This window comes from Capra hircus, chromosome 23 (assembly GCF_001704415.2).
Source record: "Capra hircus breed San Clemente chromosome 23, ASM170441v1, whole genome shotgun sequence".
NCBI lineage: Eukaryota > Metazoa > Chordata > Mammalia > Artiodactyla > Bovidae > Capra > Capra hircus.
In genome coordinates this window covers 7,020,600-7,047,012 of record NC_030830.1, presented here as the reverse complement: position 1 = coordinate 7,047,012, position 26,413 = coordinate 7,020,600, and the positions used below count along the sequence as shown (strand labels likewise).

At 46.6% G+C, this 26,413-nt stretch overlaps 1 protein-coding gene across 9 annotated transcripts in view; it reads right to left on the bottom strand.

Annotated features, from left to right (window-relative positions):
• PHACTR1 (phosphatase and actin regulator 1) overlaps window positions 1-26,413 on the bottom strand; it is a 517,471-nt gene that overhangs the window by 26,488 nt on the left and 464,570 nt on the right. For all 9 annotated transcript variants that reach the window (XM_018039147.1, XM_018039150.1, XM_018039149.1 and 6 more), the window contains 2 exons: window positions 15,101-15,351; window positions 12,835-12,991 (listed from right to left, as the gene is read on the bottom strand). In XM_018039147.1, the coding sequence (XP_017894636.1) occupies window positions 12,835-12,991; window positions 15,101-15,351 (408 nt within the window). The remainder of the gene's footprint in view (window positions 1-12,834; window positions 12,992-15,100; window positions 15,352-26,413) is intronic.

Sequence of the window (26,413 nt, the reverse complement as noted above, 5' to 3'; positions counted from 1 at the left end):
TCTCAAGTATAAATGACTAGAGCTTCATTTATCATCTGAATGACAGAATCGCTAGAATACACCAACCCCAAACTAAGGCATCAGACAGAGTCTTCTCAAGTGCCTGCTTAATCTTCAAAGTTACTAATGAGACTTTCCCAGCTGTGAGTAACTATGAAGACAGGACCTCTCTCTCACATGGGCACTTTATTTAAATGTTCCTGTAGCAACGTGGGACAGACCAGGAAACGATGCCCATGAAAGAAACTACCCGGAGAGAATTCAAGGATGCCTTACTCATGGGCTTTTTGATTTCTGAATATGTTTCTTAAAGATTTACTCCAAAACTTTTGAATCATTTCTCTTTCAGACAGGAATTGAGAAAATCAGCTAAGGCTTATGACTTGTTATATTTTCCAACAAATAACTGGCTTGTTTCTTCCAGTCTGAAGTGAATTTATTTCTCCTCTTCCTGACGGTATTAATTTTAGCACTGGCTGGGGTCAAAGGTCTTGGATTCAGATCCCAGTATAACCAGGTAACTATGTGAACTTGGCTAGCAGCTTAATTTCTTCTGATCTCAGTTTAACTGCAAACTGAAGGATGTTAGAGGTGTGATATGTGAATGTCTGCTGCAGCTCTAAAGTGCTCTAATTCTATATTTCTTCACATCCAGAAAATGCAGTTGTGAAAGGAGTGAAGAAACTCACAAACAGCCTGCTTGTGATACAGGTACAAAGCCCACTGTGGAAAAAAAATGAGCCTTGATCTGCTTATTGGACTAGGGGAAGTGATGGGTGTATTGACGACGCCGTCTCCCCCGGCTATGGAGCTGCTGCAGCCATGGATTCTAGAAGCACGTGATGACTATATGGATAGAAGCTACCTGACCCACGTTAGGCTTTACTCCAGTGAAACACACTTTTAATGGCTTAAACCACTGGAATTCAGGCTTGTCTGTTAGGGCAGCGAGCATTACTTATTCTGAATAACAAGTCTGGCAGAATACGGCATTCAACTTCACAATGAGAGACAAGGGACTAGCATTCGTTATCTGCCACAGTGTGGAGAATTACTCATCTAGTGCTCCTAGATGATGGCGAGTGCAAAGTCAGTCTTACAGGGAGAGAAACGAAGGCTCGCCAGAAGCCTGACTAGTTAAAAGACGGATGGAGCTGTCCCTCTCAGGCCTGGCTTCACAGTCTTTGATTGCTCTCTATTGTACCACTGCTTCCCAGACTGCAGTGTGCACCAGAATCAAGCTTGTTAAAAAGCAGATTTCTGGGCCCCACTCTCTGATTCAGAGTCTGGAACCTGAAAACCTGCATTTTACCAGGTGATGCTGGTGAGCCAGGGACCACATTGTGGGAGCCACGCACACTGCTTCTCACACTGCATCAAGTATCAGTGTCTTGACAGCCAAACCTCGATGTTAAGTGTTTCAGGGCTTCCTACTCATTTCAGGGAAGCCCCAGGAATCCTGGAGAGGGTAGCCGTTTCCTTCTCCAGGGGATCTTCCTGCCCAGGGATTGAACCTGGATCTCCTGAGTTGGTAGGCAGATTCTTTACCATCTGGGCCATCAAGGAAGCCCACTTATTATGGACAGAGCTACTGAAATGCAAGACAAAGCCCAGTTCAATCCAAGATGGAAGAATATCTCCTATTCCTTCTTCTTTCCATGGCTTATCTCTCCCGTGAGCACATTTGCTCCCATGAGCCTGAGCCACTAGTTCAGGACTCCACTCTCCCACACAATCCCCACCCAACCACAGGCACCCACCGCTACACAAAAACGAAACCAAAATCAATGTCAGCGTGTTGGCTTAAAATAGAAGGTTCTGGATTTGGAAGGTGTGTTTCTCTTTGCTGCTCTCTATCTCTAAGGGTCACAGCTCAGCTTCCTCACCTACAATGACGAGTCCCAACTGCAGCCACCTTGGCAGGGCTGGCGAGGAGGTGGTCAGATGAAGTGAGGCTGGAAGAGCATTTTCTCAACAGCAAAGGCTCCGAAGTCTTAGACAATGTTATGTCAGGACCAGCACCCTGAGGGGTAGTCTCTAAACATACAGATCTCTTTCTCAGCCAAATATTCTGAGAAACAGGGTCTTTCTTTCTGACACTGGCTAAGATGAATAACAAACAGGAATCATCATTGCAGATGACCCTAGCCACGAGCAGGAGGAAAACCCGTGGAGAACTAAAAGCCCTTCCTTTATCTAACTCTTCCGGGTGAAGAGAAACCTCTTAAAATGTGGCCATCAGCAGCCTATTTGAAATATTAACATGGCTGCAATCCAAAGTCTACAAGCAATAAATGCTGGAGAGGGTGTGGACAAAAGGGAACCCTCTTACACTGTTGGTGGGAATGTAAACTAGTATAGCCACTATGGAGAACAGTGTGGAGATTCCTTAAAAAACCAGAAATAGAACTGCCTTATGACCCAGCAATCCCACTGCTGGGCATACACACCGAGGAAACCAGAATTGAAAGAGACACATGTGCCTCAATGTTCATTGCAGCACTGTTTATAATAGCCAGGACATGGAAGCAACCTAGATGTCCATCAGCAGATGAATGGATAAGAAAGCTGTGGTACATATACACAATGGAGTATTACTCAGCCATTAAAAAGAAAACATTTGAATCAGTTCTAATGAGGTGGATGAAACTGGAGCCAATTATACAGAGTGAAGTAAGCCAGAAAAAAAAACACCAATACAGTATACTAACACATATATATGGAATTTAGAAAGATGGTAACGATAACCCTGTTTGCGAGACAGCAAAAGAGACACAGATGTATAGAACAGTCTTTTGGGCTCTGTGGGAGAGGGAGAGGGTGGGATGATTTGGGAGAATGGCATTGAAACATGTATAATATCATATAGGAAATGAATTGCCAGTCTAGGTTCGATGCAGGATACAGGATGCTCGGGGCTGGTGCACTGGGATGACCCAGAGAGATGGTATGGGGAGGGAGGTGGGAGGGGGGTTCAGGATGGGGACACGTGTACACCCGTGGCAGATTCATGCTGATATATGGCAAAACCAATACAGTATTGCAAAGTAAAATAAAGTAAAAAAAAATAAATAAATAAAAGAAAAAAAAAGAAATATCAACAAAATACAAACGACACCACTCTAACGGCAGAAAGCAAAGAATAACTAGAGCTTATTGATAAAGGTGAAAGAGGAAAGTGAAAAAAGCTGGTTTAAAACTCAACATTCAAAAAACTAAGATCATGGCACCTGGTCTTATCACTTTATGGCAAATAGATGGAGAAAATGTGGAAACAGTATCAGATTTCATTTTCTTGGGCTTCAAAATCAATGTGGATGGTGACTGCAGCCATGAAATTATAAGACTCTTGCTCCTTGGAAGAATAGCTATGACAAACCTAGACAGTGTATTAAAAAGCAGAGATATCACTTTGCCGACAAAGGTCCATATTATAGACAAAGCTATGGTTTTTCCAGTAGTCATGTATGGATGTGAGAGTTGGACTGTAAAGAAGGTTGAGTGTCAAAGAATTGATGCTTTTGAACTATGTGCTGGAGAAGACTCTGGAGAGTCCCTTGGACTGAAAGGAGATCAAACCAGTCAATCCTAAAGGAAATCAACACTGAATATTCATTGGAAGGACTGACGCTGAAGCTCCAATCCTTTGGCCACCTGATGCAAAGAACTGACTCAATGGAAAAGAACCTGATGCTGGGAAAAATTGAGGGCAAGAGGAGAAGGGGATGACAGAAGATGGGATGGTTGGATGGCATCACTGACTCAATGGACACCACTTTGAACAAACTCAGGGAAGTAATGAAGGACAGAGAAGCCTGGCGTGCTGCAGTTCCTGGGGTCGCGGACTCGGACACGACTGAGCGACTGAACAGCAACAAAGCCGCCTACTCAGGACTCGCCCATTCTCTGCTTGGTCTGCAGCTGAGGACAGCTGTACTCTTCCTGCCCCTCTATGCCCTGAATTTGAAAAGCCACTAGGATAATCAGCCATTTAAAAAATGTATTAAAAAAAAAAACAACCAGGGACTTCTCTGAGCTTCCAATGCAGGGGTGCAGGTTCAAGCCCTGGTCGGGGAACTAAGATCCCACGTGCTGCATGGTATGGCCAACACCCACCACCTCCCCCCACAAAAAAACAACAACAAAACAAACAGAGAAACCTAAGACTCCCCATCCTCCAATGATGGCCACTTTTTTAAAAAAAACCCTTTGCAAGTTTTAAACACGCATTCGGATTCTATTTCTGCTGGACAAAAAGCAGCTCCTTGGTCCTGCACACTTGTCGTATCACTGGAAACTGCACAGGTGAGCAGGGCAGCCGCGAGTCTGAAGTGCAGAGCACGGGAAGGGCCCGACAGACGTGACTTTGTTCCTTGACATCCAGTGTGGAGCTTGAAAACTGACTCCTCCCCTACACACACATGCGCACGCACGCACGCACACTGTCGGGGCTCATCGCTGGCAACAGGATGGCAAGAACTCAGTCTTCACTGCATTTCTTAACAGCTGGAGGCTGAGACAAGAGGGCAAGGCTGCAGAAGTCTCTGCAAGGCTCTGAGACACGTTCATCAGCTGTGGGTCCCTGTGAGATGGGCTGGGACCTGCGACCCTGTAACCGAGCGCTTGCGCTTACACCTGGACAAACATCTCCTCCAGCAACAGCATACAAAGAAACTATCAGGGGCTCAAAGAAACTGCACGCGTGCTCAGTTGGGGCAACTATGAACAAGATGCAAAAGGGCCACAAATCAACATCCATCTCAGAGGAGCTGGGAGCCCAAGCAGGGTCCTGGGCAGGATCCCTGCACACAGCACCACCAAGAGGGTAAGCAAACCACCTAAACCATTCCTCTCGTCCAACCTACCCATCTGCCCCTACCCTCATCCCATTTAAGGAACCAGCTCGGCCCCCGCCTTGGCACCTGTTTCTTGTTTTTGCTCCTGAGGGTGCAGCATGAGTCCCAGTAAAGCCTTGCCTGAACCTCTCAGCTGGCCTCTTAATCAGCTTCTATTGATTACAGAATTCAAGGACCCAAGTTGGCAGTATCTATGATAGGCGTGGCTTCCCTTGTGGCTCAGCTGGTAAAGTTTTAAAGAATGTGCCCGCAATGCAGGAGACCTGGGTTTGATCCCTGGGTTGGGAAGATCCCCTGGCAAAGGAAACGGCTACCCACTCCAGTATTCTGGCCTGGAGAATTCCATGGACTGTATAGTCTATGGGGTTGCAAAGAGTCAGACAAGACAGAGTGACTTTCACTTTTCATGATGGGTGTGGCTCACGCCTCAATGCCACAACCTTTACCCACATGGTCCTGAAGTTTTATTCCACCTCCTCCTAACACACCTCACTTAAATCTTTCTCAGGACAATGTCTGAACCATTCGTTGAAATGAACATAAAACCAGCGTGTAGCTTCCCTTAACTGTCCATCGTCAGGTCGTGCTGTAGCCTTGACTCAACTCAGCACCTTTCAGAAGATGTCAGCCTTTCTGAAGGGCTTTTAGAGAAGATTTTCTATTTTGCACAGTGAGTTAATGGGAGGTGTCGAAAGATCTGAAAGCAGCTGAGCTGCTCGAAGATTCCACGAGTTTGTTATGCAAATGCTTCAGGATTCAATAACTCCATTCCCGTCATATTTTGCTCAGATTTAGCTTATTCCAATCACTCAGTTGCAGCTTGGTGGCTGGTATCTAATTTCAGTTTTGTTTACAGGAGGGCTCAGAATCCACAGAAAAAGCCCACCAACCTGAGCCATTCCCACCCATGCGCTGCGGATGTGAAGGCGAGCGGATATCCATGCCCTCTTCCCGCTCCCCTGTGGTCCCCTCTCTACTCTGTCCCTCATCATAGCCCAAGTGGTGAAGAGAAGGATGCGAATGCTGCTGCAAGGCTGCAAAGCCAGACACATGAGGAAGCTCCTTCAAAACTTCACGCAAGTCTATTTTCCTCCCCTCTTTCTACCAAGTGAGTCACAGGGGTGTGTGTTTAGGGCACCCTCAAGTCAGCCAAAGTTGAACTGAATTCCTAGCGCCTTTGATTGTTATTCCTAATTTTAGAAAGTGCTTTTTGTTTTTTTGCAGCAGAAATTACCTGGCCTGGGAAGGTACCAGCTTACACTCGGCATCAGCCCTTAGGTCTGGGGGAGATGCCATTTGCCACCTTGGAACTAGACTCCTAATGCTGATTTTCCCAAACCGCAAACTGTATGCAAGCTCCAGTCAGAAGGCAGGATTTAATACTGCTTTTATTGCCTGTGCTACGAGCATGAAAAATGGATTTCAAGTTTCTCCCTTGAACATTATATGACGATTTAAAGCCGCACATAATCCTCTGTATATATTATTTTATATTCTGCCTGTAGTGTGAACTACTTAGGAGCATAAAATACAGATTTAGAATACTCTCTCTTTCTAGCATATTAAATTCTATATAACAGAAAATAACACATTAGGTTTCATGGGAACGACCAGGGCATCATTCCCCACCTCCCCTATCTCATTCCCCACACCCCTGTCAGTGTAAAGACAACAGATTTTAAAAGAGAGCAAGGACTTCGCTGGTGGTCCAGTGGCTAAGACTCTGCGCTCCCAATGCAGTGGGCCTGGGTTCAATCCCTTCTCTGGGAACCAGATCCCACATGATTCACACAACTAAAGATTCTGCAACAAAGATCAAAGATTCTGTATGCTGCAACCAAGACCTGGGGCAGCCAAATAAATTAAAAAAAAAAAAGGAAATAGTGAAAAAAAGAGAGAGAGAGATGACAATGATAAGTATCAAGGAGGAGGCAAGAGGGAGAGTTCTGGTAATTTTCAGAGGGGGCGCCTACATCTGATGCCCCGTGATGCATGGTGCTGGATCTCAGGCCGCAGGCACAGAGTCAAACTATCAACAATGACCAGTGCTTTACCCTTACATCCTTCTGATTCTGAGACTCATACACATTAAAAAAAGCAGCTACAGCTATTTCAACCAATTTCTTCATTCATCTTAATGTATTATTCCGCAGTCAATGACAAATATTCTGAAAACCAACTGACTATAAAGTCCTGAAAGAGAGCTGGGTCAAAAGTTTTTTTTAGGGATACAGTATATTTCTTTAATGATTAATCCCCATAACCCCATTCAAATTAATTGGAATCCTAGAAGATGCTAATTCCCTGTTGCCATAGATTTGGAACAATGAACTAGTTCATAATTGGGAAAGGAGTATGTCAAGGCTGTATATTGACATCCTGCTTATTTAACTTATATGCAGAGTACATCATGTGAAATGCTGGGCTGGAAGAAGCACAAGCTGGAATCAAGATTGCTGGGAGAAATATCAATAACCTCAGGTATGCAGATGACACCACCCTAATGGCAGAAAGGAAGAGGAACTAAAGAGCCTCTTAATGAAAGTGAAAGAGGAGAGTGAAAAAAAAACTGGTTTAAAACTCAACATTCAAAAAACTAAGATCATGACATCCAGTTCTATCACTTCAAGGCAAATAGATGGGTAAAAAATGGAAACAGAGACAGACTATTTTGTTGGGCTCAAAAATCACTGTGGACAATGACTGCAGCCATGAAATTAAAAGACACTTGCTCCTTGGAAGAAAAGCTATGACAAACCTCGACAGCATATTAAAAAGCAGTGAAAGTGAAAGTCACTCAGTTGTGTCTGACTCTTTGCAACCTCATGGTCCATACAGTCCATGGAACTTTCCAGGCTAGAATACCAGAGTGGGTAGTCTTTCTCTTCTCTGGGGGATCTTCCTAACCAAGGGATCGAACCCAGGTCTCCCACGTTGTAGGCAGATTCTTTACCCAGCTGAGCCACAAGGGAAGCCCAAGAATACTGGAGTGGGTAGCCTATCCCTTCTCCAGCGGATCCTTCCGACGAATCGGGGTCTCCTGTGTTGCAGGCGGATTCTTTACCAACTGAGCTATAGGGAAGCCCATTAAAAAGCAGAGACATCACTTTACTGACAAAAGTCCGTCTAGTCAAAGCTATGGCTTTTTCCAGTAGTTATGTACGGATGTCAGATTTGGACCATAAAGAAGGCTGAGCACCAAAGAATTTATGTTTTCGAACTGCGGTGCTGCAGAAGACTCTTGACAGTCCCTTGGACTGCAAGGAGATCAAACCAGTCAATCCTAAAAGAAGTGAGTGAAAGTCGCTCAGTTGTGTCCAGCTCTTTGCGACCCCATGGACTATACAGTGCATGAAATTCTAGGCCAGAATACTAGAGTAGGTAGTCTTTCCCTTCTCCAGGGGGTCTTCCCAACCCAGGGATAACACCCAGCTCTCCCACATTGCAGGCGGATTCTTTACCAGCTGAGCCACAAGAGAAACCCAAGAATACTGGAGTGGGTAGCCTTTCCTGTCTCCAGGGGATCTTCCCAACCTAGGACTCGAACCATGGTCTCCTGCATTGCATGTGGATTCTTTACCACTCAGCTACGAGGGAAGCCCATCCTAAAAGAAATCAGACCTACATCTTCATTGAAAGAACCGATGCTGAAGCTGAACCACCAGTAGATTGGCCACCTGATTTGAAGAGCTAACTCACTGGAAAAGACTCTGATGCTGGGAAAGATTAAAGGCAGGAGGAGAAGGGAACAACAGAGGATGAGATGGTTGGATGGCATCACTGATTCAATGGACATGAGTCTGCACAAACTCTAGGACATAGCGAAGGACAGGGAGGCCTGGCATGCTGCAGCCCATCGGATCGCCAAGAGATGGACATGACTGAGTGACTGAACAACAGACAGACACACAGACATGTCCACATTTATCACCCACTGAAGAATTCAATCTCATGTCATCAAAGCGTACAGTGCATGCCCACGGCATTTATGATATCCTGTAGACAGGAAAAACTACGATTTCCAGGTCAGAAATTCTATCCAGGGGCACAGGCTGAGACATGATCCCGGGGCTAAATTTAGTCCATCATTATATTCTGCTTGGTCTGTACAATGTTAAAACACTTGAAATTTTCATTAAAAAAAATTCAGATGTTCTTTCATAATATCAGATAAACGGTTCTTCATTTCTCCACAACAACCGGGGGCTGAAGCTGAAGAGAGGTGACCCCTTTTGATAAAGAGTGGACTTTTCATCTCACCCCAGTTTCCAGCGCACCACGATAATATTAGAACTGCCTGCTTTCCTTATGTTCAATACCCACCTGGCTCCGGGCATGCATTTGAGTTTCTGGCTCCTTTTCTAGGTAGACATACCTTATGCTTCCCCAATTGGTATGGTTTGAATTGCATTTCCCCAAAATACAAATGCTGAGGTTCTGGGACTTCTCTAGTAGTCTAGTGGTTAAGATTCCACCCTGTAGTGCAGGGGACTTGGGTTCAATCCCTGGTCGGGGAACTAAGATCCCACATGCTGTGCAGAAATTAAGTCCAGAGGATACAACTGCCGAGCCCAAGCACTCCGGAGCCCACGTGCCACAACTAAAGAGTCCACGTGCTGCAACTGCTGAACTACTGAGCCTACACACAGCTAGAGACTGCAAGCTGCAACTGGAGAGGCTGTGTGCTGCAAGGAAAGCTCCAGCACGAGGCAATGAAGGTCCTGTGTGCTGCAGCGGAGACCCAGCGCAGCCAGATAAACACACTGAAAACACAGCGTGAGGTCCAAGTCCTAATCTCCAACACCTCAGAGTGTGAGCCTATTTGGAGACAGGGTCTTTTTAGAGATAATCAAGTTAAAACAAGTTGACGAGGGTTGGGTCTGAATCTAAGATGACTGGTTTCCTTCTAAATAGGCGAAATGTGGACAGACACACACAGCAAGGGAGAAAGCTGATGGAAGATGAAGGCAGAGATTAGGATGCTCCGTCTACAAGCTGAGGAAGGCTAAAGACTGTCTGTAACCACCAGAAGCCTGGAATGGATTCTCCCTTGCAGCCCTTAGAAGGAACCAACCCTGCTGACCCTCTGATTTCAGACATGCAGGCTCCAGATGGTGAGACCATACCTTTTTGATGGGTAAGCCACTCAGCTAGTGGTACTTTGTTATGGCGTCCCTAGAAAGTGAATACTCTCAGTGGCCGAAATAAAGGCAGTATCTCCTTTGATCATTGGGAAGAAGCATAGGCGAGTGGCCTGAATCACCAGCTACTCTGGTCTAGGAAAAGCACATCACAGGGAGAAACATCCCTTCCAAACCCGAGCAAGGTTTCTAAGGCTTCCCTAAAGGGATATTCTCTAATGGTGATATTGTAAGGGTGAAGAGATGTTTTAGAGGAACAAGTGTCAGAGAGGCAGATTGCCCAAATCTTCATTTATTCTTGAGGTTAATTTCGTGCCTACGTATACTGCAAGGCACCTCCCATTTTATTCTCTTTCCTAGGCTGTTTCTCCCCTTATATGATCCAAAGCTTGCAGAGGTGCTGGAGGGGACTGAGGAAGGGATCTCAGTTGGAGAGCAATGGGCAGCTGGGTCTGAAAAGCTGACTGTTCCCCAGAGGAGGCCCTGAGTAACTATGAACAGATCCTGTTTCAGAATCTGAGCTCCTTTCTCTTAAAACAGTCCTTATATGAGGTACCTAGAATAGTCAAATTCACCGAGTCAGAAAGTACACTGGAAGATGCCAGGACCAAGGGGGGAGGGGAGAATGGGGAGTTAGTTTTTAAGGGGGTCAGAGTTTCAGTTTAGGAGGGTGAAAAAGTCAGGAGATGGATGATGGAGAGAGTTATACAACAATGTGCCAGTTAAATATGGTTAAAATAATATGTTATATGATTCACTTTCTAAAGGATGTTTCTGAAGCAAAAGTATGACTCTTTCAGGCATCAGACTTCTATTTGGTCCCTCAAAATCCCATTCCAATGGGCCCAAGAACCGCCTTCCAGGTGGCGGAGGAGGGGAGGTTAACTTCAATGCTCCAAGCTGGGAAGTGAAGCAGGGCCAAATCAGCTGTCCTCTGGCTGATCAAGAGGTCACCCTCACTATGAACTCAGAGAAGCATGGCTCCGTGTCTGATTTTTTAAATTATGACTTTTTTTTTTGGTATGGAGTGGGGCAAGATGGATTTCAAATAAATAAGATGGAACTATGTGGGCTGACTACTAATCTTAGGGGAGTAAAACGCTTGGTAAATGAAGGGAACTAAAGGTGGGTTGGATAGCCAAGATCACACAGCCTGACCACCTTCTGGGGTTCATGTTGAAGCGCCCAGACCCAGAGAAAGCAGTGGCATCTTGCATCTGGGGTGCTCTGGAGGGGTGAGGGAGTGTCCTGAGGTCTCTACATTTCCACAGACTAGAGGTTCCTGGATAAAAAAAGACTTGCTCATGTGGCTATGAGATGGGACCCTCAGACCTGTGGATTTGAAGCTTTCGGAGAACTCAATTTAATTTTTAAAGCACATACCCCCACGTATGCCATTTCTTTATCAATAAGTTATGTATAAGCACTGCTGCATGACATTTCCGGAGAAGGCAATGGCACCCCACTCCAGTACTCTTGCCTGGAAAATCCCATGGACGGAGGAGCCTGGTAGGCTGCAGTCCATGGAGTCGCAAAGAGTTGGACACGACTAAAGGACTTTACTTTCACTTTTCACTTTCATGCAGTGGAGAAGGCAATGGCACCCCACTCCAGTACTCTTGCCTGGAAAATCCCATGGATGGAGGAGCCTGGTAGGCTGCAGTCCATGGAGTCGCAAAGAATCGGACATGACTGAAGGACTTTACTTTCACTATTCACTTTCATGCACTGGAGAAGGAAATGGCAACCCACTCCAGTGTTCTTGCCTGGAGAATCCCAGGGACGGGGGAGTCTGATGGGCTGCCGTCTATGGGGTTGCACAGAGTTGGCTGAAGCGACTTAGCAGCAGCATGGTATATATGTATAATACAGACACGATAGACTCAAAAGAAGAATGATGTAAAATAAATTTAAGTTCTAGCTCTATTTCATCTACCACATACCCCAGTGGGTGGCCAAGTTGGCCCCGATTCTCTGTACCTGCCCCGAGTCTGTATACATAAGGCAGAGCAACACACACCTAGCTGATTGTGTTCATGTCTGAAGGGCAGCCCACAGCTCTCAAATAATGGTTAGTTGAAATAGTTATTCATTATCAAAGCATTCAAATGACTGAGGTTTAGGAGAGTCTGACCAATAGCATCAATGAGAAAACATTTTTAGAAGAACACTATTTTTGCATTTTTAGGTAGAAACTCACGTACAGATGTGAGAGTTGGACCATAAAGAAGGCTGAGTGTCAAAGAATTGATGCTTTTGAATTGTGGTGCTGGAGAAGACTCTAGAGAATCCCTTCAACTGCAAGGAGATCAAACCAGTCAATCCAAAGAAAATCAATCCTGAATATTCACTGGAAGGACTGATGCTGAAGCTCCAGTGCTACGGTCACCGGATGTGAAGAGCCAACTCACTGGAAAAGACCCTGATGCTGGGAAAGACTGAGGGCAGGAGGAGAAGGGGACAACAGAGGATGAGATGGTTGGACGGCATCAGCGACTCAATGGACATGAGTCTGAGCAAGTTCTGGGAGACAGTGAAGGACTGGGAAGCCTGGCGGGCTGCAGTCCAAGGGGTTGCAAAGAGTCACACATGACTTAGTGACTAAACAACAACAGCCTTAACACTGGACATCATCTTACTTGTTTCTGCTCCCTTCCTCCAATTTGGGATTATTCTTAGAGTGCCACATTATATTTTTATGCTATTAAAACCATCAGGATAAAATTATGTTTTACATTGTGCTCACTCCATGAGGACCGCAAACGTGGTCATAGGCTTTTCAAAGAGAATGAGATTTCGAGTACACCTCAAACAGTCCAAGGAAGCCACTGACCTACCTGGTGAGCTTGGTGCCAATCTGCTGTCGCAGCTCCAGTCGCTCCTCATCCGTCTGCCGGGGAAGGATGTTCTTTTCTTCCAGCTCTCGCTTGGAGGGCCTGTTGCTGAGCTTGATGGCTAAGGAGTCCTTCCTGCACACCTTCATGGCCAGGGAGCCTGCAGGAGGGGAGAGATGAGTTAATAAAGTCATTGCCAATCTGAGGTCCGGGCTCCCCTAGAGTCAGCTGTGGCCCACAGGGCGCAAGACAGGGAGACGGATATAATAGCCGAACTCCTGAGAGAGGTCAAGACCTCAGTCCAAGGAGGAAAGTGACTGTATGTCACTTTCACAGTTTCTGCCACTGGCATGTCCTGTCTGCCGCTTAGTGTGCTGGGCACGTGAGGAGCACATGGGCAATCTGTGACGGGATCTCTGCTTCCCCAGGAACTCCCCACCTGGTGGGAACATCACAAAGGAGGCCAGGACAGACTGTGGAGCATAAAGCAGACTGCGAAGGACGGAGGACGAGGGGCTGGCATGTGCAGGATACATGAGACTGACAGGCAGCCGGCTGGAGTGCATCTGCCTGTATGAAGGCTCAGAGGTGATGTGTGATAAGCCAGGGAATCACAAAGAGAGATCAGCTACAGAGGGGCTGGGGGTGCGGAGCAAGGTAAGGCTGGGCAACACGGGGTCAGCGTCGGGTGGGAGGGAGAACAAGCTCATGGAAAGGCAATATTTGGGCACTGCTTTTCAACATAGGAGGTTCTGAGCACCTTCCATCTGGAATAAATCCATGCTTCTCAACCAGGAGAGATTTTTGCCCCCCAGGGGACATTTGGCAAAGTCTAGAGACATTTTTGGTTGTCAAACTGGGGTCTGATGGGGAGGCTGCTACTGGTATCCAGTGGGTAGAGGCTATGCAACATCCTACGATGCACAGGGCAGCTGCCATGACAATCAGTCATCTGGCCCAAGATGTTACGAGTGCTGAGGCTGGGAAACCCTGATATAAAATGCTCCGTCATCTGGGCATAAAGTGATGGGCAGAGGCTGGACAACATGGGCCCGTGGCTGCCCGTCTGTGGTTCTCTCCTCAATAGTAGGACTGTTTCCGGTGCTCAAGTTTAGTTCACTACCTGAAGCCCAGTATGTGAGACAAGAGGAAAGGCCTGGGAAGTTTGGGGGATCCCTTTGGATTTTGCATAGTAAGTGCTTGTCTTCTTTTTTCTGCTGCTGGTTTTAGAACATGGGCTTTGGAGTAAGGCCCAGGCAGCTTCAGCTCTCAGCACTGCCTCTTAGCAGATGTGAAGCTCTGGGCATGCTCCTGGCTGCTTCATTTCCTTCCGACCCGCACCGACGCACCCTCCCCCCCCCATAAAAGGAATTTATGCCCCTGGGGGTTGTGAGATGTAGATAAGAATGAAATCTTAGTCTATTGTCAGGCACACAGTAAAACTTTGCCATTATTTAAGTTCATGCATTAAAGGTCGATCAAATATCAGTCAATATTCATTCAATTGAAACATTCATTTTTTGTAACCAGAATGACAGATTTTGAATTTTGCTTTCTTAGTTTTTTCCCTTGTTTCTTAGCACACTGAAAGGCCTTAAAGAAGAAATTTAAATTCAGGACTTCTGACGTGGTTGAGGTATGCTTAAAAATGAATTTGTTCCATATACAACAGTTAGTACTTTAGTGTATTCTGTAGACTGGAATTGAATTTTAAAGTGCTTTCTTCTCTTCGCTTTTTTTTTTTTTGGATGGGGCTTTCCCTGGTGGCTCAGATGGCAAAGAATCTGCCTGCAATGCAGGAGGCCTGGATTCGATCTCTGGGTTGGGAAGCTCCTCTGGAGGAGGGCATGGCAACCCACTCCAGTATTCTTGCCTGGAGAATCCCCATGGACAGAGGAGCCTGGTGGGCTACTGTCCGTGGGTCGCAAAGAGTCCGACACGACTAAGCACAACACCGCACATGGCACCCCACAGGAAGCAATCAGAGAAAGAAAGAACATCTAAAGTGGTAAGAGATGGCAGCATGGTGCTGCAGTTTCTAGAGCTGTGATGTTGTTCAGAAGACCCTTACCCTTTCATTTTACTAATGAATAAATAACACTGGACCTCAGATTTGAATCCACAGAGGTGAGCAGCTCCTCACTCCCGCCACACCCCCGTCCCGCCCCCGCCCCACCACGCCACGCCCCCGTGCCTGCCATGCCCCGCCCACCCACGCCCGACACGCTCCCCTGCACCCGCCACGCCCCAAGAGTGTGGAAGTACCTACTGGTATACAATGAACTGTCGTCATCCTCATCCTCTTCCTCCTCCTCCTCCTCTTCTCTTGTGTACAGGCAAGAAGAGTCTTCGTAGTCTGACTCATGAGGCACATTTTCTTTATTGTCATCACATTCAATCACAACAGTTGGCACTTGTCTGATTTCCGGAAGGCCCAGAGGCCCTGCTTTTGTGACACTGTCACCCGAGTGCAAACCAGAGCTGTGGTAAGAAGCAGAACAGGGGACCCGCTGCTCAGAGCTGTTTAAAAAGAAAGAAAAGAGGGCATTCATTCCAGCTAAGGTGTCGTATAAATGCATGGGAACCTTTTAAAACCCTGGCTGTCCTGCACTCGGAAGTGAAAGCTCTACGGGGCAATTTGGTCCCATTTCTCACCTCCAGTTCGACGTGCTGGGACCCCAGGGTGACCTGGTGGTGTCAGCATCTGCTCTCTTCTGACCGCCGGCAGACTGTTAACTTTTCTGAGCCTGTTTCCTTGGATGAAACTGGGTAAATCCTATCTTTTTAGCAGGCCTGGTGCATGTGTGCCCCACCAGCAGGGCCTCAAAGGAGCCCCACACTTGTTATTTCTAAACAGGGCCCTCCAAGTGGTTTCTAGACATTGTCCATATCAGTCTGTTCTCCAGGACAGCTTTTGGAAACTCAGATGTGGCTATCTCGTCTGTTAGAACCCTGAGTGTCTTCCTAGTCTACAAAACCAGTGCTCCAAGACTGATACAGAAAAGTTGTCAAAAAATCCACACAGCAGGCTATACCATTCATAACAAAGAACTAAATTAACTGAAATGTAGCTTCTTATTACATCTTGCCTCCACCTCTGATGGCCAAGGGCAGGAAGGGAAAAACCTTCTGGAATGGTGTGGTCACTTAGAAGACGTGCTCTAACTAAATAAAAGGTCTCACTGCCAGAGGAGAGAGAAACCATTAGCCTGGAAGCAGCAGTTTAAGCACAGCCTGACGTGTAATACCTCGTATCGTCTGCCCCAGCCTCGTCCCCCTACCCCTGTCCCCACACAATTCACCTCCTTCACATGCAACTATGCAGTACACACTCCTCGCCTGGGATGTGCTCCCACCTCACCTTCACCTTGCTCATCTCTGTCTACCTTTCAATACTCATCTGAGGCAACACTTTGCCCAGGTTCTCGGGAGATTCCACAATTTTGAAAACTGGGAACATCCATTTGCTTACTGGATGGGGAGGAGTTGCCCCCGCCAGCCAAGTGCTAGATGTCTGCAGGGGCAGGGACTGTGCCCTCTTCACATCTGCAGCAGGTGCCTGGCACCGTGGCTGACAGTAAATGAGCACTCGGTCAGTGCTGATTGTCCTTGCTGGGCTGGAATCCCTGACATTTAGGTGCATTTAAAATGGCTGATGAGTCATACTCAAAAGTATTAGTGAAGAGATCAGTCCTTAATTTTCAGGGAGTATTTTTCGCGTACTGTAGAGCTATACATGCCCCTGACCTGACTGGCACTTTTAGTAACGGCTTAATGACCGAGTCAAATATGTGGGAGAACTGAGGCAGAAAAGCAAAAAGCGAACAATTATTGAATGTGTCACCCACTGTGCTGCAGACTTCCACATCCAGTATCTCACTCCCTTGTTAATAACAACCCTGCAGGAGAGGTGTCAGTTACCTTCCTTTTAATAAGCAGGAAATGGAGGCTCTGAGAGGGTAATTAATAAGCCCATGATGGCACAGGTGGTCAAGGAGCCAGTTAGAATTTGAACTTGCTCTGTTTCAATATGCTGTATCCAAACACTGAATTGTGATACTTGTAAGATTGTGTATTTTGGTTGAACACAAACCCTACTAACCATGCACGAATATGCATGCAAGGCAGAGGAAACATCACGCTTTGTCAACAACATGTGTACCAAACACGCATCGTGACTCTGTAAATGTTTTAGATGTTACTAACCAGGGTAAGCAATAGTGTCCCCTCTCCTGTCACGGTCAGGTCACAGGGCACTGAGTTTAAAGGATACGTCTTAGATGCTGGGTTTAGAATGGTCAGGATGGGGAAAGGACTCGAGTGTTTACCTATTGTCACAACGACCTTTGCATCAGAATGGCAGTGTTGAGAAGCTGTACTAGAGCCTCATATCTTCAGTATCCATTCCCCACACCGGCACCCCCCAACCCGGTGGTTGTGCAGCATGTGAGATCTTAGTTCCCTGAAGTGAAGTTGCTCAGTCGTGTCTGACTCTGTGACCCCATGGACTGTAGCCTACCAGGCTCCTCCCTCCATGGGATTCTCCAGGCAAGAGTACTGGAGTGGGTTGCCATTTCCTTCTCCAGGGGATCTTCCCGACCCAGGGATCGAACCCAGGTCTCCCACATTCCAGGCAGACGCTTTAACCTCTGAGCCACCAGGGAAGCCTAGGAATAAAACCCATGCCCCCTGCATTGGAAGCATGAAGTCTCAACCCCAGGACCATCAGGGAAGTACCAACTGTTCAGTTCTTTACAGAAAGAGTTTCCTGACCCCTGATCCAAATGAATATTTCTAACCTCTATCATAAGGGGACAACAGAGGATGAGATGGTTGGATGGCATCACTGACTCGATGTACATGAGTTTGAGCAAGCTCTGGGAGTTGGTGATGGACAGGGAAGCCTGGCGTGCTGCAGTCCATGGGGTTGCAAAGAGTCAGACATGACTGAGCGACTGAACTGAACTGATCGTCCCTCACCCCTTAGCTTTTCTGTGTGAGCTATATTTGAAGTACACTAGTTTTATGTTAATTATGTGTTTACAACTTATGTTAAAATAAATATGCACCTATTAAAACTTTACATGGCACTGGGTAGCATGGTCTAGTGGTCTAAGGTGCTGGATTAAGGCATCAGGTTGTTTGGGGGCATAGGTTCGAATCCCATTGCTGCCAAGGAGCATTTTCCCCTTCAAGGATCACAGTCTTGTCATGGTGAAGGGACTTGCTTAACTCAATGAAGCTATGAGACATGCCATGCAGAGCCATCCAAGATGGACAGGTCACAGTGGAGAGTTCTCACAAAACGTGGACCACTGGAGGAGGGAATAGCAAACCAGTGTTCTTGCTGAGAGAATCCCATGAACAGTATGATAAGGCAAAAAGATTCGACGCTGGAAGACGAGCCTCCTCCCACCCCCCGGTTGGAAGGTGTCCAATATGTTACTGGGGAAGAGTGGAAGGCAATAGCGTAGGTACACCATGTGAGATGCCTGGCTGGATGAATCAGAAGCTGGAATCAAGACTAACCAGAGAAATATCAATAACCTGATATGCAGATGACACCACCCTTATGGCAGAAAGTGAAGTGCTAAAGAGCCTCTTGATGAAGGTGAAAGAGGAGAGTGAAAAAGCTGGCTTAAAACTCAACATGCAAAAAATGAAGATCATAGCATCTGGTCCCATCACTTCATGGCAAATAGAAGGGGAAAAACTGGAAGCAATGACAGTTTTTATTTTCTTGGGCTCCAAAATCACTGTGGACAGTGACTGCAGCCATGAAATGAGGAGGCTTGCTCCTTGGAAGGAAAGCTATGACCAACCTAGACAGTGTATTAAAAAGCAGAGACATTGCTTTGCTGACAAAAGTCCATCTAGTCAAAGCTATGGTTTTTCTAGTAGCCATGTATAGATGTGAGAACTGAACCATAAAGAAGGCTAAGTGCCGAAGAACTGGTTCAAACTGTGGTGCTGGAGAAGACTCTTGAGAGTCCCTTAGACTAGCAAGGAGATCGAACCAATCAATTGCAAAGGAAATCAACCCTGAATATTCATTGGAAGGACTGATGCTGAAGCTGAAACTCCAATACTCTGGCCACCTGATATGAAGAATTGACTAATTGGAAAAGACTCCGATGCTGGGAAAGATTGAAGATAGGAGGAGAAGGGGACGACATCACTGACTCGATGGACATGAGTTTGAGCAAGCTCTGGGAGTTGGTGATGGACAGGGAAGCCTGGCGTGCTACAGTCCATGGGGTCGCAAAGAGTCAGATAAGACTGAGCGACTGAACTGAACTGATGCTGAAGCTCCAATACTTTGGCCACCTGATGCGAAGAGCCAACTCACTGGAAAAGACAGTGATGCTGGGAAAGTCTGAAGGCAAAAGGAGAAGGAGACAGCAGAGGATGAGATGGTTAGATAACATCGCCAATTCAATGGACGTGAATTTGAGCAAACTCCGGGAGATAGTGGAAGACAGAGGAGCCTGGTGGGCTATAGTCCACGGGGTCACAGAGAGTCAGATGCGGCATAGTGACTGAACAAAAACAATAATAACAACAATTAAAACTTTTAAAAAGCTTGTCTTAAACTCCATTAAGGTACCACCAATGATGTGTGTATATATATATACACACACCACATTTTGATTAAATCAATCTTGGCATGGTTGACCTTTTGGCCTGGGTCCTTCTTTGTGGTAGGGGGTTGTCCTGTGTATTGTAGGATGTCTAGCAGCAAACCTGCTCTCTACCCACTAGATGCTAGTGGCATCTCCTCTGGTGGTGACAACCCCGAGTATCATCAGATATGGTCCAATGTCCTCTGGGGGGCAAAGCTGCCCATTTGGGAACTAGTGGCCTAGAGTATAGGGCTTCCCTGGTGGCTCAGACGGTAAAGAATCTCCTGCAATGCAGGAGATCGGGGTTCGACCCCTGGTCTAGAGTATGCAGACAGCTCTGCTACCTGCCGCATCCTCAGAGTTGTACCACATGAGTCTCCTCTAATGCAGCCTGGGTATTAGTGCTCAGGAATCTGCAGTATTCGCTGAAGGGTGAACTGCTCAGATCCCTTGACCTGCTGTGTATCAGGCTGGCACGCTGGGGGCGGTACCAGCCATCTGACATCGCGACAGTTTGGCTGAGTGCATTATCTCTGCTCCTGCTGTGGTCCCAAGGCAGTTACCCTGTTAACACAGGTGCTCTGAACCCATCTGAGGGAAGCGGTTTGGCTTGTTATGTGGTCCAGATGGGTGAGTTACAAAATGACACTCTAGCAGCCTGAAAGAGTCGCCACACCTTCCGGAGTACCTGTCAACGTTCCCGAGGCAAAGCTGACTCATGGAAGCAGATCTATTCTAGACCACTCAGGTCAACACTCTTTGGGGATTAAGCACTGAGTTTGCTCCCAAGTCAAATGGATCTCATTTTGAAATAGAAACGCGTATTTTAAGTGCTAATGAAAGGTAAATGAAAAGCACTTTTAAAATGTGTGCAGTATACTTATTTTCTCTAAAAGAATCATCAATTAAATAAATTGCCTATAATGGAAGTGATTTATGAGCAAGCTAGTTTGGTCAGACATTATACAGATTTTGGATTTCCCCAGTGGCGCAGATGGTAAAGAATCTGCCTGCAATGGGGGAGACCTGGGTTTGATCTCTGGGTCGGGAAGATCTGCTGGAGAAGGGATTGGTTACCCATTCCAGTATTCTTGCCTGGAGAATTCCATGGACAGAGGAGCCTGGCAAGCTATAGTCCACGGAGTCACACAGAATTGGACACAACTGAGCGACTAACACTTTGTAGGAACTTTGATATACACAGAATGCTTTGTTGTACTTGTGAAATTCTCTTGTCGAACCTGAATTTACACTCCATGGTGATAACATGGTAAAGTGAAAGTGAAGTCGCTCAGTCGTGTCTGACTCTTTGTGACCCCATGGGCTGTAGCCTACCAGGCTCCTCTGTCCATGGGATTTTCCAGGCAAGAGTGCTGGAGTGGATTGCTATTGCCTTCTCCAGGGGATCTTCCCAACCTAGGGATTGAACCCGGGTCTCCCGCATTGTAGACAGACGCTTTACCATCTGAGCCACCAGGGATGTCAACGTGGTAAACACAGTGTCATTAAAGTAGGTGAACATACACAGAAGAGAAAAATCACACCTGGGTTGTGTCACTGTTTTTCCTCCAGGTGGGCGATTAGGAGCTAACTAACACTCGAGGTATCCATGGAGCCCTTCACCCTGACCTCATAGAGGGAGTCTCCCCAACTCTTCCTGGGCCATTGCCTGTAACGGTGATGAGAGCTGATGCTTTCAATGCTCACACGGCACCAGAATAAATCCATGTAAGCCTCACAGCCACCCTGTGAGATCAGAGTTACTGTTATACTCCCATTTCAGAGAGGGAACGTGAGGCCACCGGGCACGGTCACAGCGAGGGGGGTGCAGGCCTTACTGAGCTCAGGCAGTAGGGCTGGTAGAGCCTGGTCTCGCACTGATGTCACCTGGGCAGCAGCAGAGCCCAGCAATGGCTTCAAGATTTACTTTTTTCAGAACTTTCTCTCCTTCTCACCACCACCCACACAACTCTTTGCTGCTGTCAGACAGGTCTGAACATGACATTCCCTCAGTTAAAAGACCTTTCAAGGGTCTCATTGTCAGCTAGACAAACCTCACCCTCTTCGGAATGGACAAGGGGGTGCCTTGCCATCTGTGGCCCTCATTCCTTCCAATCTGATTTGTTACTGTTCTTTACCATGCACCCCGAGTTCCAGCCACAGAGGCCATTTGGCTTCCAAAGCACGCTGTCTGGTTCCAAATGTTGCTTCTTGACCTGCATACAGATTTCTCAGGAGGCAGGTCAGGTGGTCTGATAATCCCATCTCCTTAAGAATTTTCCACAGTTTATTGTGATCCACACAGTGAAAGACATTGGCATAGTCAATGAAGCAGAGAAAGATGTTTTTCTGGAATTCTCTCACTTTTTCTATATTGTCAGAATGGGACATGGAACAATGGGCTGGTTCTAAATTGGGAAAGGAGTATGTCAAGGCTGAATATTGTCACCCTGCTTATTTAACTTATATGCAGAGTACATCATGTGAAATGCCAGGCTGGATGAAACACAAACTGGAATCAAGACTGCCGGGAGAAATATCAATAACCTCAGATATGCAGATGACACCACCCTAATGGCAGAAAGGAAGAGGAACCAAAGAGCCTCTTGATGAGGGTGAAAGAGGAGAGTTAAAAAGCTGGCTTAAAACTCAACATTCAAAAAACTAAGATCATGGTATCTGATCCCATCATTTCATGGCAAATAGACAGAGAAACAATGGAAATAGTGACAGACTTTATTTCCTTGGGCTCCAAAATCACTGCAGATGGTGACTGCAGCCATGAAATTGAAAGACGCTCCTTGGAAGAAAAGCTATGACCAACCTAGACAGCATATTAAAAAGCAGAGACATTACTTTGCTAACAAATGCCCATCTAGTCAAAGCTATGGTTTTTCCAGTAGTTATGTATGGATGTGAGAGTTCAACCATAAAGAAAGCTGAGGGCCAAAGAATTGATGCTTTTGAACTGTGGTGTTGGAGAAGACTCTTGAGAGTCCCTTGGACTGCAAGGAGAGCCAACCAATCAATCCTAAAGGAAATCAGTCCTGAATATTCATTGGAAGGACTGATGCTGTAGCTGAAGCTCGAATACTTTGGCTACCTGATGTGAAGAACTGACTTATTGGAAAAGACCCAGAAAATGGGAAAGATTGAAGGCAGGAGGAGAAGGGGATGACAGAGGTGAGATGGTTGGACGGCATCACCGACTTGATGGACATGAGTTTGAGCAAGATCTGGGAATTGGTGAAGGACAGGGAGGCCTGGTGAGCTGCAGTCCATGGGGTCGCAGAGGCGGACACGACTGAGTGACTGAACTGAACTGAAGCACACTGTGAGCTCTCCTGCCATCACTGCACCTCAGAACTAGCCCCTCAGCGTTTGGTTGCAGCAGCCCACCCAACCTCAGGGAGAGCCCTGATGCCGTTTCTTTTGAGCAGCCTTTCCTGATTTTTCAGTGGAAACCAGCCCCTTCTGTATCCACAGCCTCTGTTCCAACCTCTTTTTTAGCACGTTGGGTTATATTATAATCACATATCTAAGCATTTACTCCCTGCCCTCAATGACTACAAGCCTTTCAAAGACAGAGGCTGATTATCATTCTCTTCATATCCTAGCCTCGTTTTGGTCCACATTTTAGGAACTGATGGAAAAGTCAATCAAATATTTGAAGTCTCTAGGAATCAGAGTAGTCATAATACAGTTCCCATCATTTAATTCACTAAAATAATCATCCTTGACCCTTAGATAGTCTTCCTGTGTAGAGAAAGTGTCCTATGAACAGAGAATTAAAGATGTGGAAATAGCGAACTAGGGTTCTTAAGAAGTTAACGCAAAGAGATAAGGCAGAGAGATCTGTGCAAGGAAGAAGGCCAGGGTACCCAGGACAATGTGAGCATAGAAGGTGTAACAGAGAGCTTATGGTCACCACATTTTTCCCAACTCTATGCTCACAGGCTCTCAGGCCCCTTCAGTAAGATTGTTCAGAGTTTCAGGCTGCTTTGTATGGTGAGCTAGTTGGGCCAGGAGGTTTCTTCTCATGTGACATTCTACAATGAATTGATATTAACACCAAAGGGCCTACATTATTCTCCAGGGGCGGAAAAAAGAGATTCTGTTCTCTCATCTCGAAGGCTCCAAATGATGTAACTCTCCCGAGACGTGTTACGAGTAAGAAGAAGAGATGCAATGGGTTTCTTGTTGCTGCAGTGAGGGTGCAGCTCCCGGAGGATGGAAGGGCGCCACTATCGCAGGTGATGCTCACTCCCCTGCTTCGTACCTCCTCCAGTGGATAGATGTGGGTACACAGCATCTAACACATTGACTGGCGCATCACCTGCCTCCTCCAGTGAGAGGGAAGCCTGGGAGGATGTCCACTTTGCTTTGTCCTCACTTTCTCCCCAGAGGATGGAAGTGCCTGAATACTTTCCTTCATGAAACAACTGAATAAGCCAGAAGGAACAAACAGAAGTTTACCTAAAATAGGAGGCCTGCCATTCAGAGACACACGAAAATAGGATTCAGGAAGCTTGAGAGTAAAACGGCAGTCCTAAGTCAGTAAAAAGCACGCGCTGCAAACTCTCTTCGCCTTCACTCTGTCCCCGTGACATGTCAGGGAAGTCCAAAGCTGTCTCTTCTCCCCTTGGTGCTATCTCCATCCAAAACAACACTGAGCCAGTCTTCTTTTTGGAAAATCCAACTCTCCAAGCGGGCTACTAAAAGAAGTAGGGGGCTTCCCTGGTGGCTCAGTGGTAACGTATCTGTCTGCAGATGCAGGAGATGCGGGTTCAATCCCTGGGTCAGGAGGATCCCCTGGAGAAGGAAACAACAACCCACTCCACCAAGTATCCTTGCCTGGGAAATCCCACAGACGGAGGAGCCTGGTGGGCTACAGTCCATGGGGTTGCAGAGAGTCAGACATGATTTAGTGATGGAACAACAGCAAGCCAAATAGGAGACACGTAAACTGAGAACACAGGGAGCTTCCCTGATGGTCCAGTGGCTAAAACTTCACACTTCCAACACAGGGGGCCTGAGTTCAATCCCTGGTCAGGGAACTAAATCCCCCATGCCACAGCCAAGAGTTCTCGTGATGCAAGTAAAGATCTCACATGCCACAACAAAGACTGAAGACCTCGTGTGCCATGACCAAGCCCTGCTGCAGCCAAGTGTAAAAAAGGCAAAGAACACAATGGCACCCCATCAGGCCCCCATCCCCACTCACCACTCTTTCCTATCACTTAAACAGTCACATGTTCTAAGAAATCCACAGACTTTGAAAACTGAGACTGTTTCACCTTTCCTGTTCATGACTGGGTGAGGGAGAGGCAGCTTATTTTTAATAATTCTTTAAGAAATGCATGCCAAGACATCTGTGACAACCAGGGTCATTACATAGCTGGCCCCCTTTCAAGGGAGCTTAATAACCATCACTGTATCTCAATCACATGATAATAGGGAGATGCAGATAGAGCTCTGTGAATAATCCTGGGCATGGGATTACCCGCCATCAAGCACCTTTGATACTCTCCTAGGAAATCAGGGGCAGGTTTTGAAATTAAAAATCACTGACTATTTTAAATCCTTCATCTTCCCTGAAAATACCTGGGAATCATTTCACCACTATTTTTAAGGAAAAATGTGTCATAAAGGGACATTGCTTTCTGGCATCTGATTTCATATGCAACCATTGTTAAAATGCCAAAGGAAAAAAAAAAAAAGACGATGACATTAACCTCCTGAAAGGACAGAGAAAATTTATTCCCCTCCAACAGGATGCTGAAAATGACATTAAACTTCAACAGGAACGGCTTTTGTCATTCAGACTGCATAGAGCCATAAAGAGAATTTTCAGAGAGAGTTTTCAGTAGGACGTTTCTTCTTGGAGCCCAAAAACGTGTGAGAAATTATGCTACAGATTGCAGTGCCTGAGGCTGGAAGATGACAGAAGTAACCACTAACACCCTACTGCTGCTGCTGCTAAGTCGCTTCAGTCATGTCCGACTCTGTGCGAACCCATAGACGGCAGCCCACCAGGCTCCTCCGTCCATGGGATTTTCCAGGCAAGAGTACTGGAGTGGGGTGCCACTGCCTTCTCTGACTAACACCCTAGAAAACAGTTAATCAGCTTCCCTGGAGGAATGCAACCACGCATCGTGGTGCTTATCACAGCCTTCTAAGATAAGCAACTCGACACTGGAGATGTTGTGTTTCTGTTGGACTTTAGTCAGCAGGAAATGATGCCATTCTATATATAGAGCAGGGGACTGAGCTTTCCTGAGTGGAGAATGTGTTTTCAGTCTTTTTTTCCAGTGGTGGTAATGAATGCAAATGAATGCATTTACATCCCTTTTTCTGTCCTTCTAGGGACCAATGGAGAGAAGGCAATCGCACCCCACTCCAGTACTCCTGCCTGGAAAATCCCATGGACGGAGGAGCCTGGAAGGCTGCAGTCCACGGGGTCGCTAAGAGCCGGACACGACTGAGTGACTTCACTTTCACTTTTCACTTTCATGCATTGGAGAAGGAAATGGCAACCTACTCCTGTGTTCTTGCCTGGAGGATCCCAGGGACGGGGGAGCCTGGTGGGCTGCCGTCTATGGGGTCACACAGAGTCGGACACGACTGAAGTGACTTAGCAGCAGCAGCAGCAGGGACCAATGACCCACATTTCTGAGATGGTGTCTGGGGTCAGGATGTGGTGAATAAAACCATATGACACCCAGAGTCTGACCGAGAGCATTCTTCATCTCTCACGGAGGAACCAGACAGCGGTGGTTCTTCCACATGACTTTGTCCCTAGACGTCAGCCAACATCCCAGGTCATGCTTGTCTGGATGTGGGGTCAGGAGGGCAAGACCTGGAGTGAGGACCATGTTTGGGTCCCAGCTGAGCCACTCATTAGTAGAGCATCTTGCTTTTTCAGTTCCTCATCAGGTAAATGGAGAAATCCTTCTACC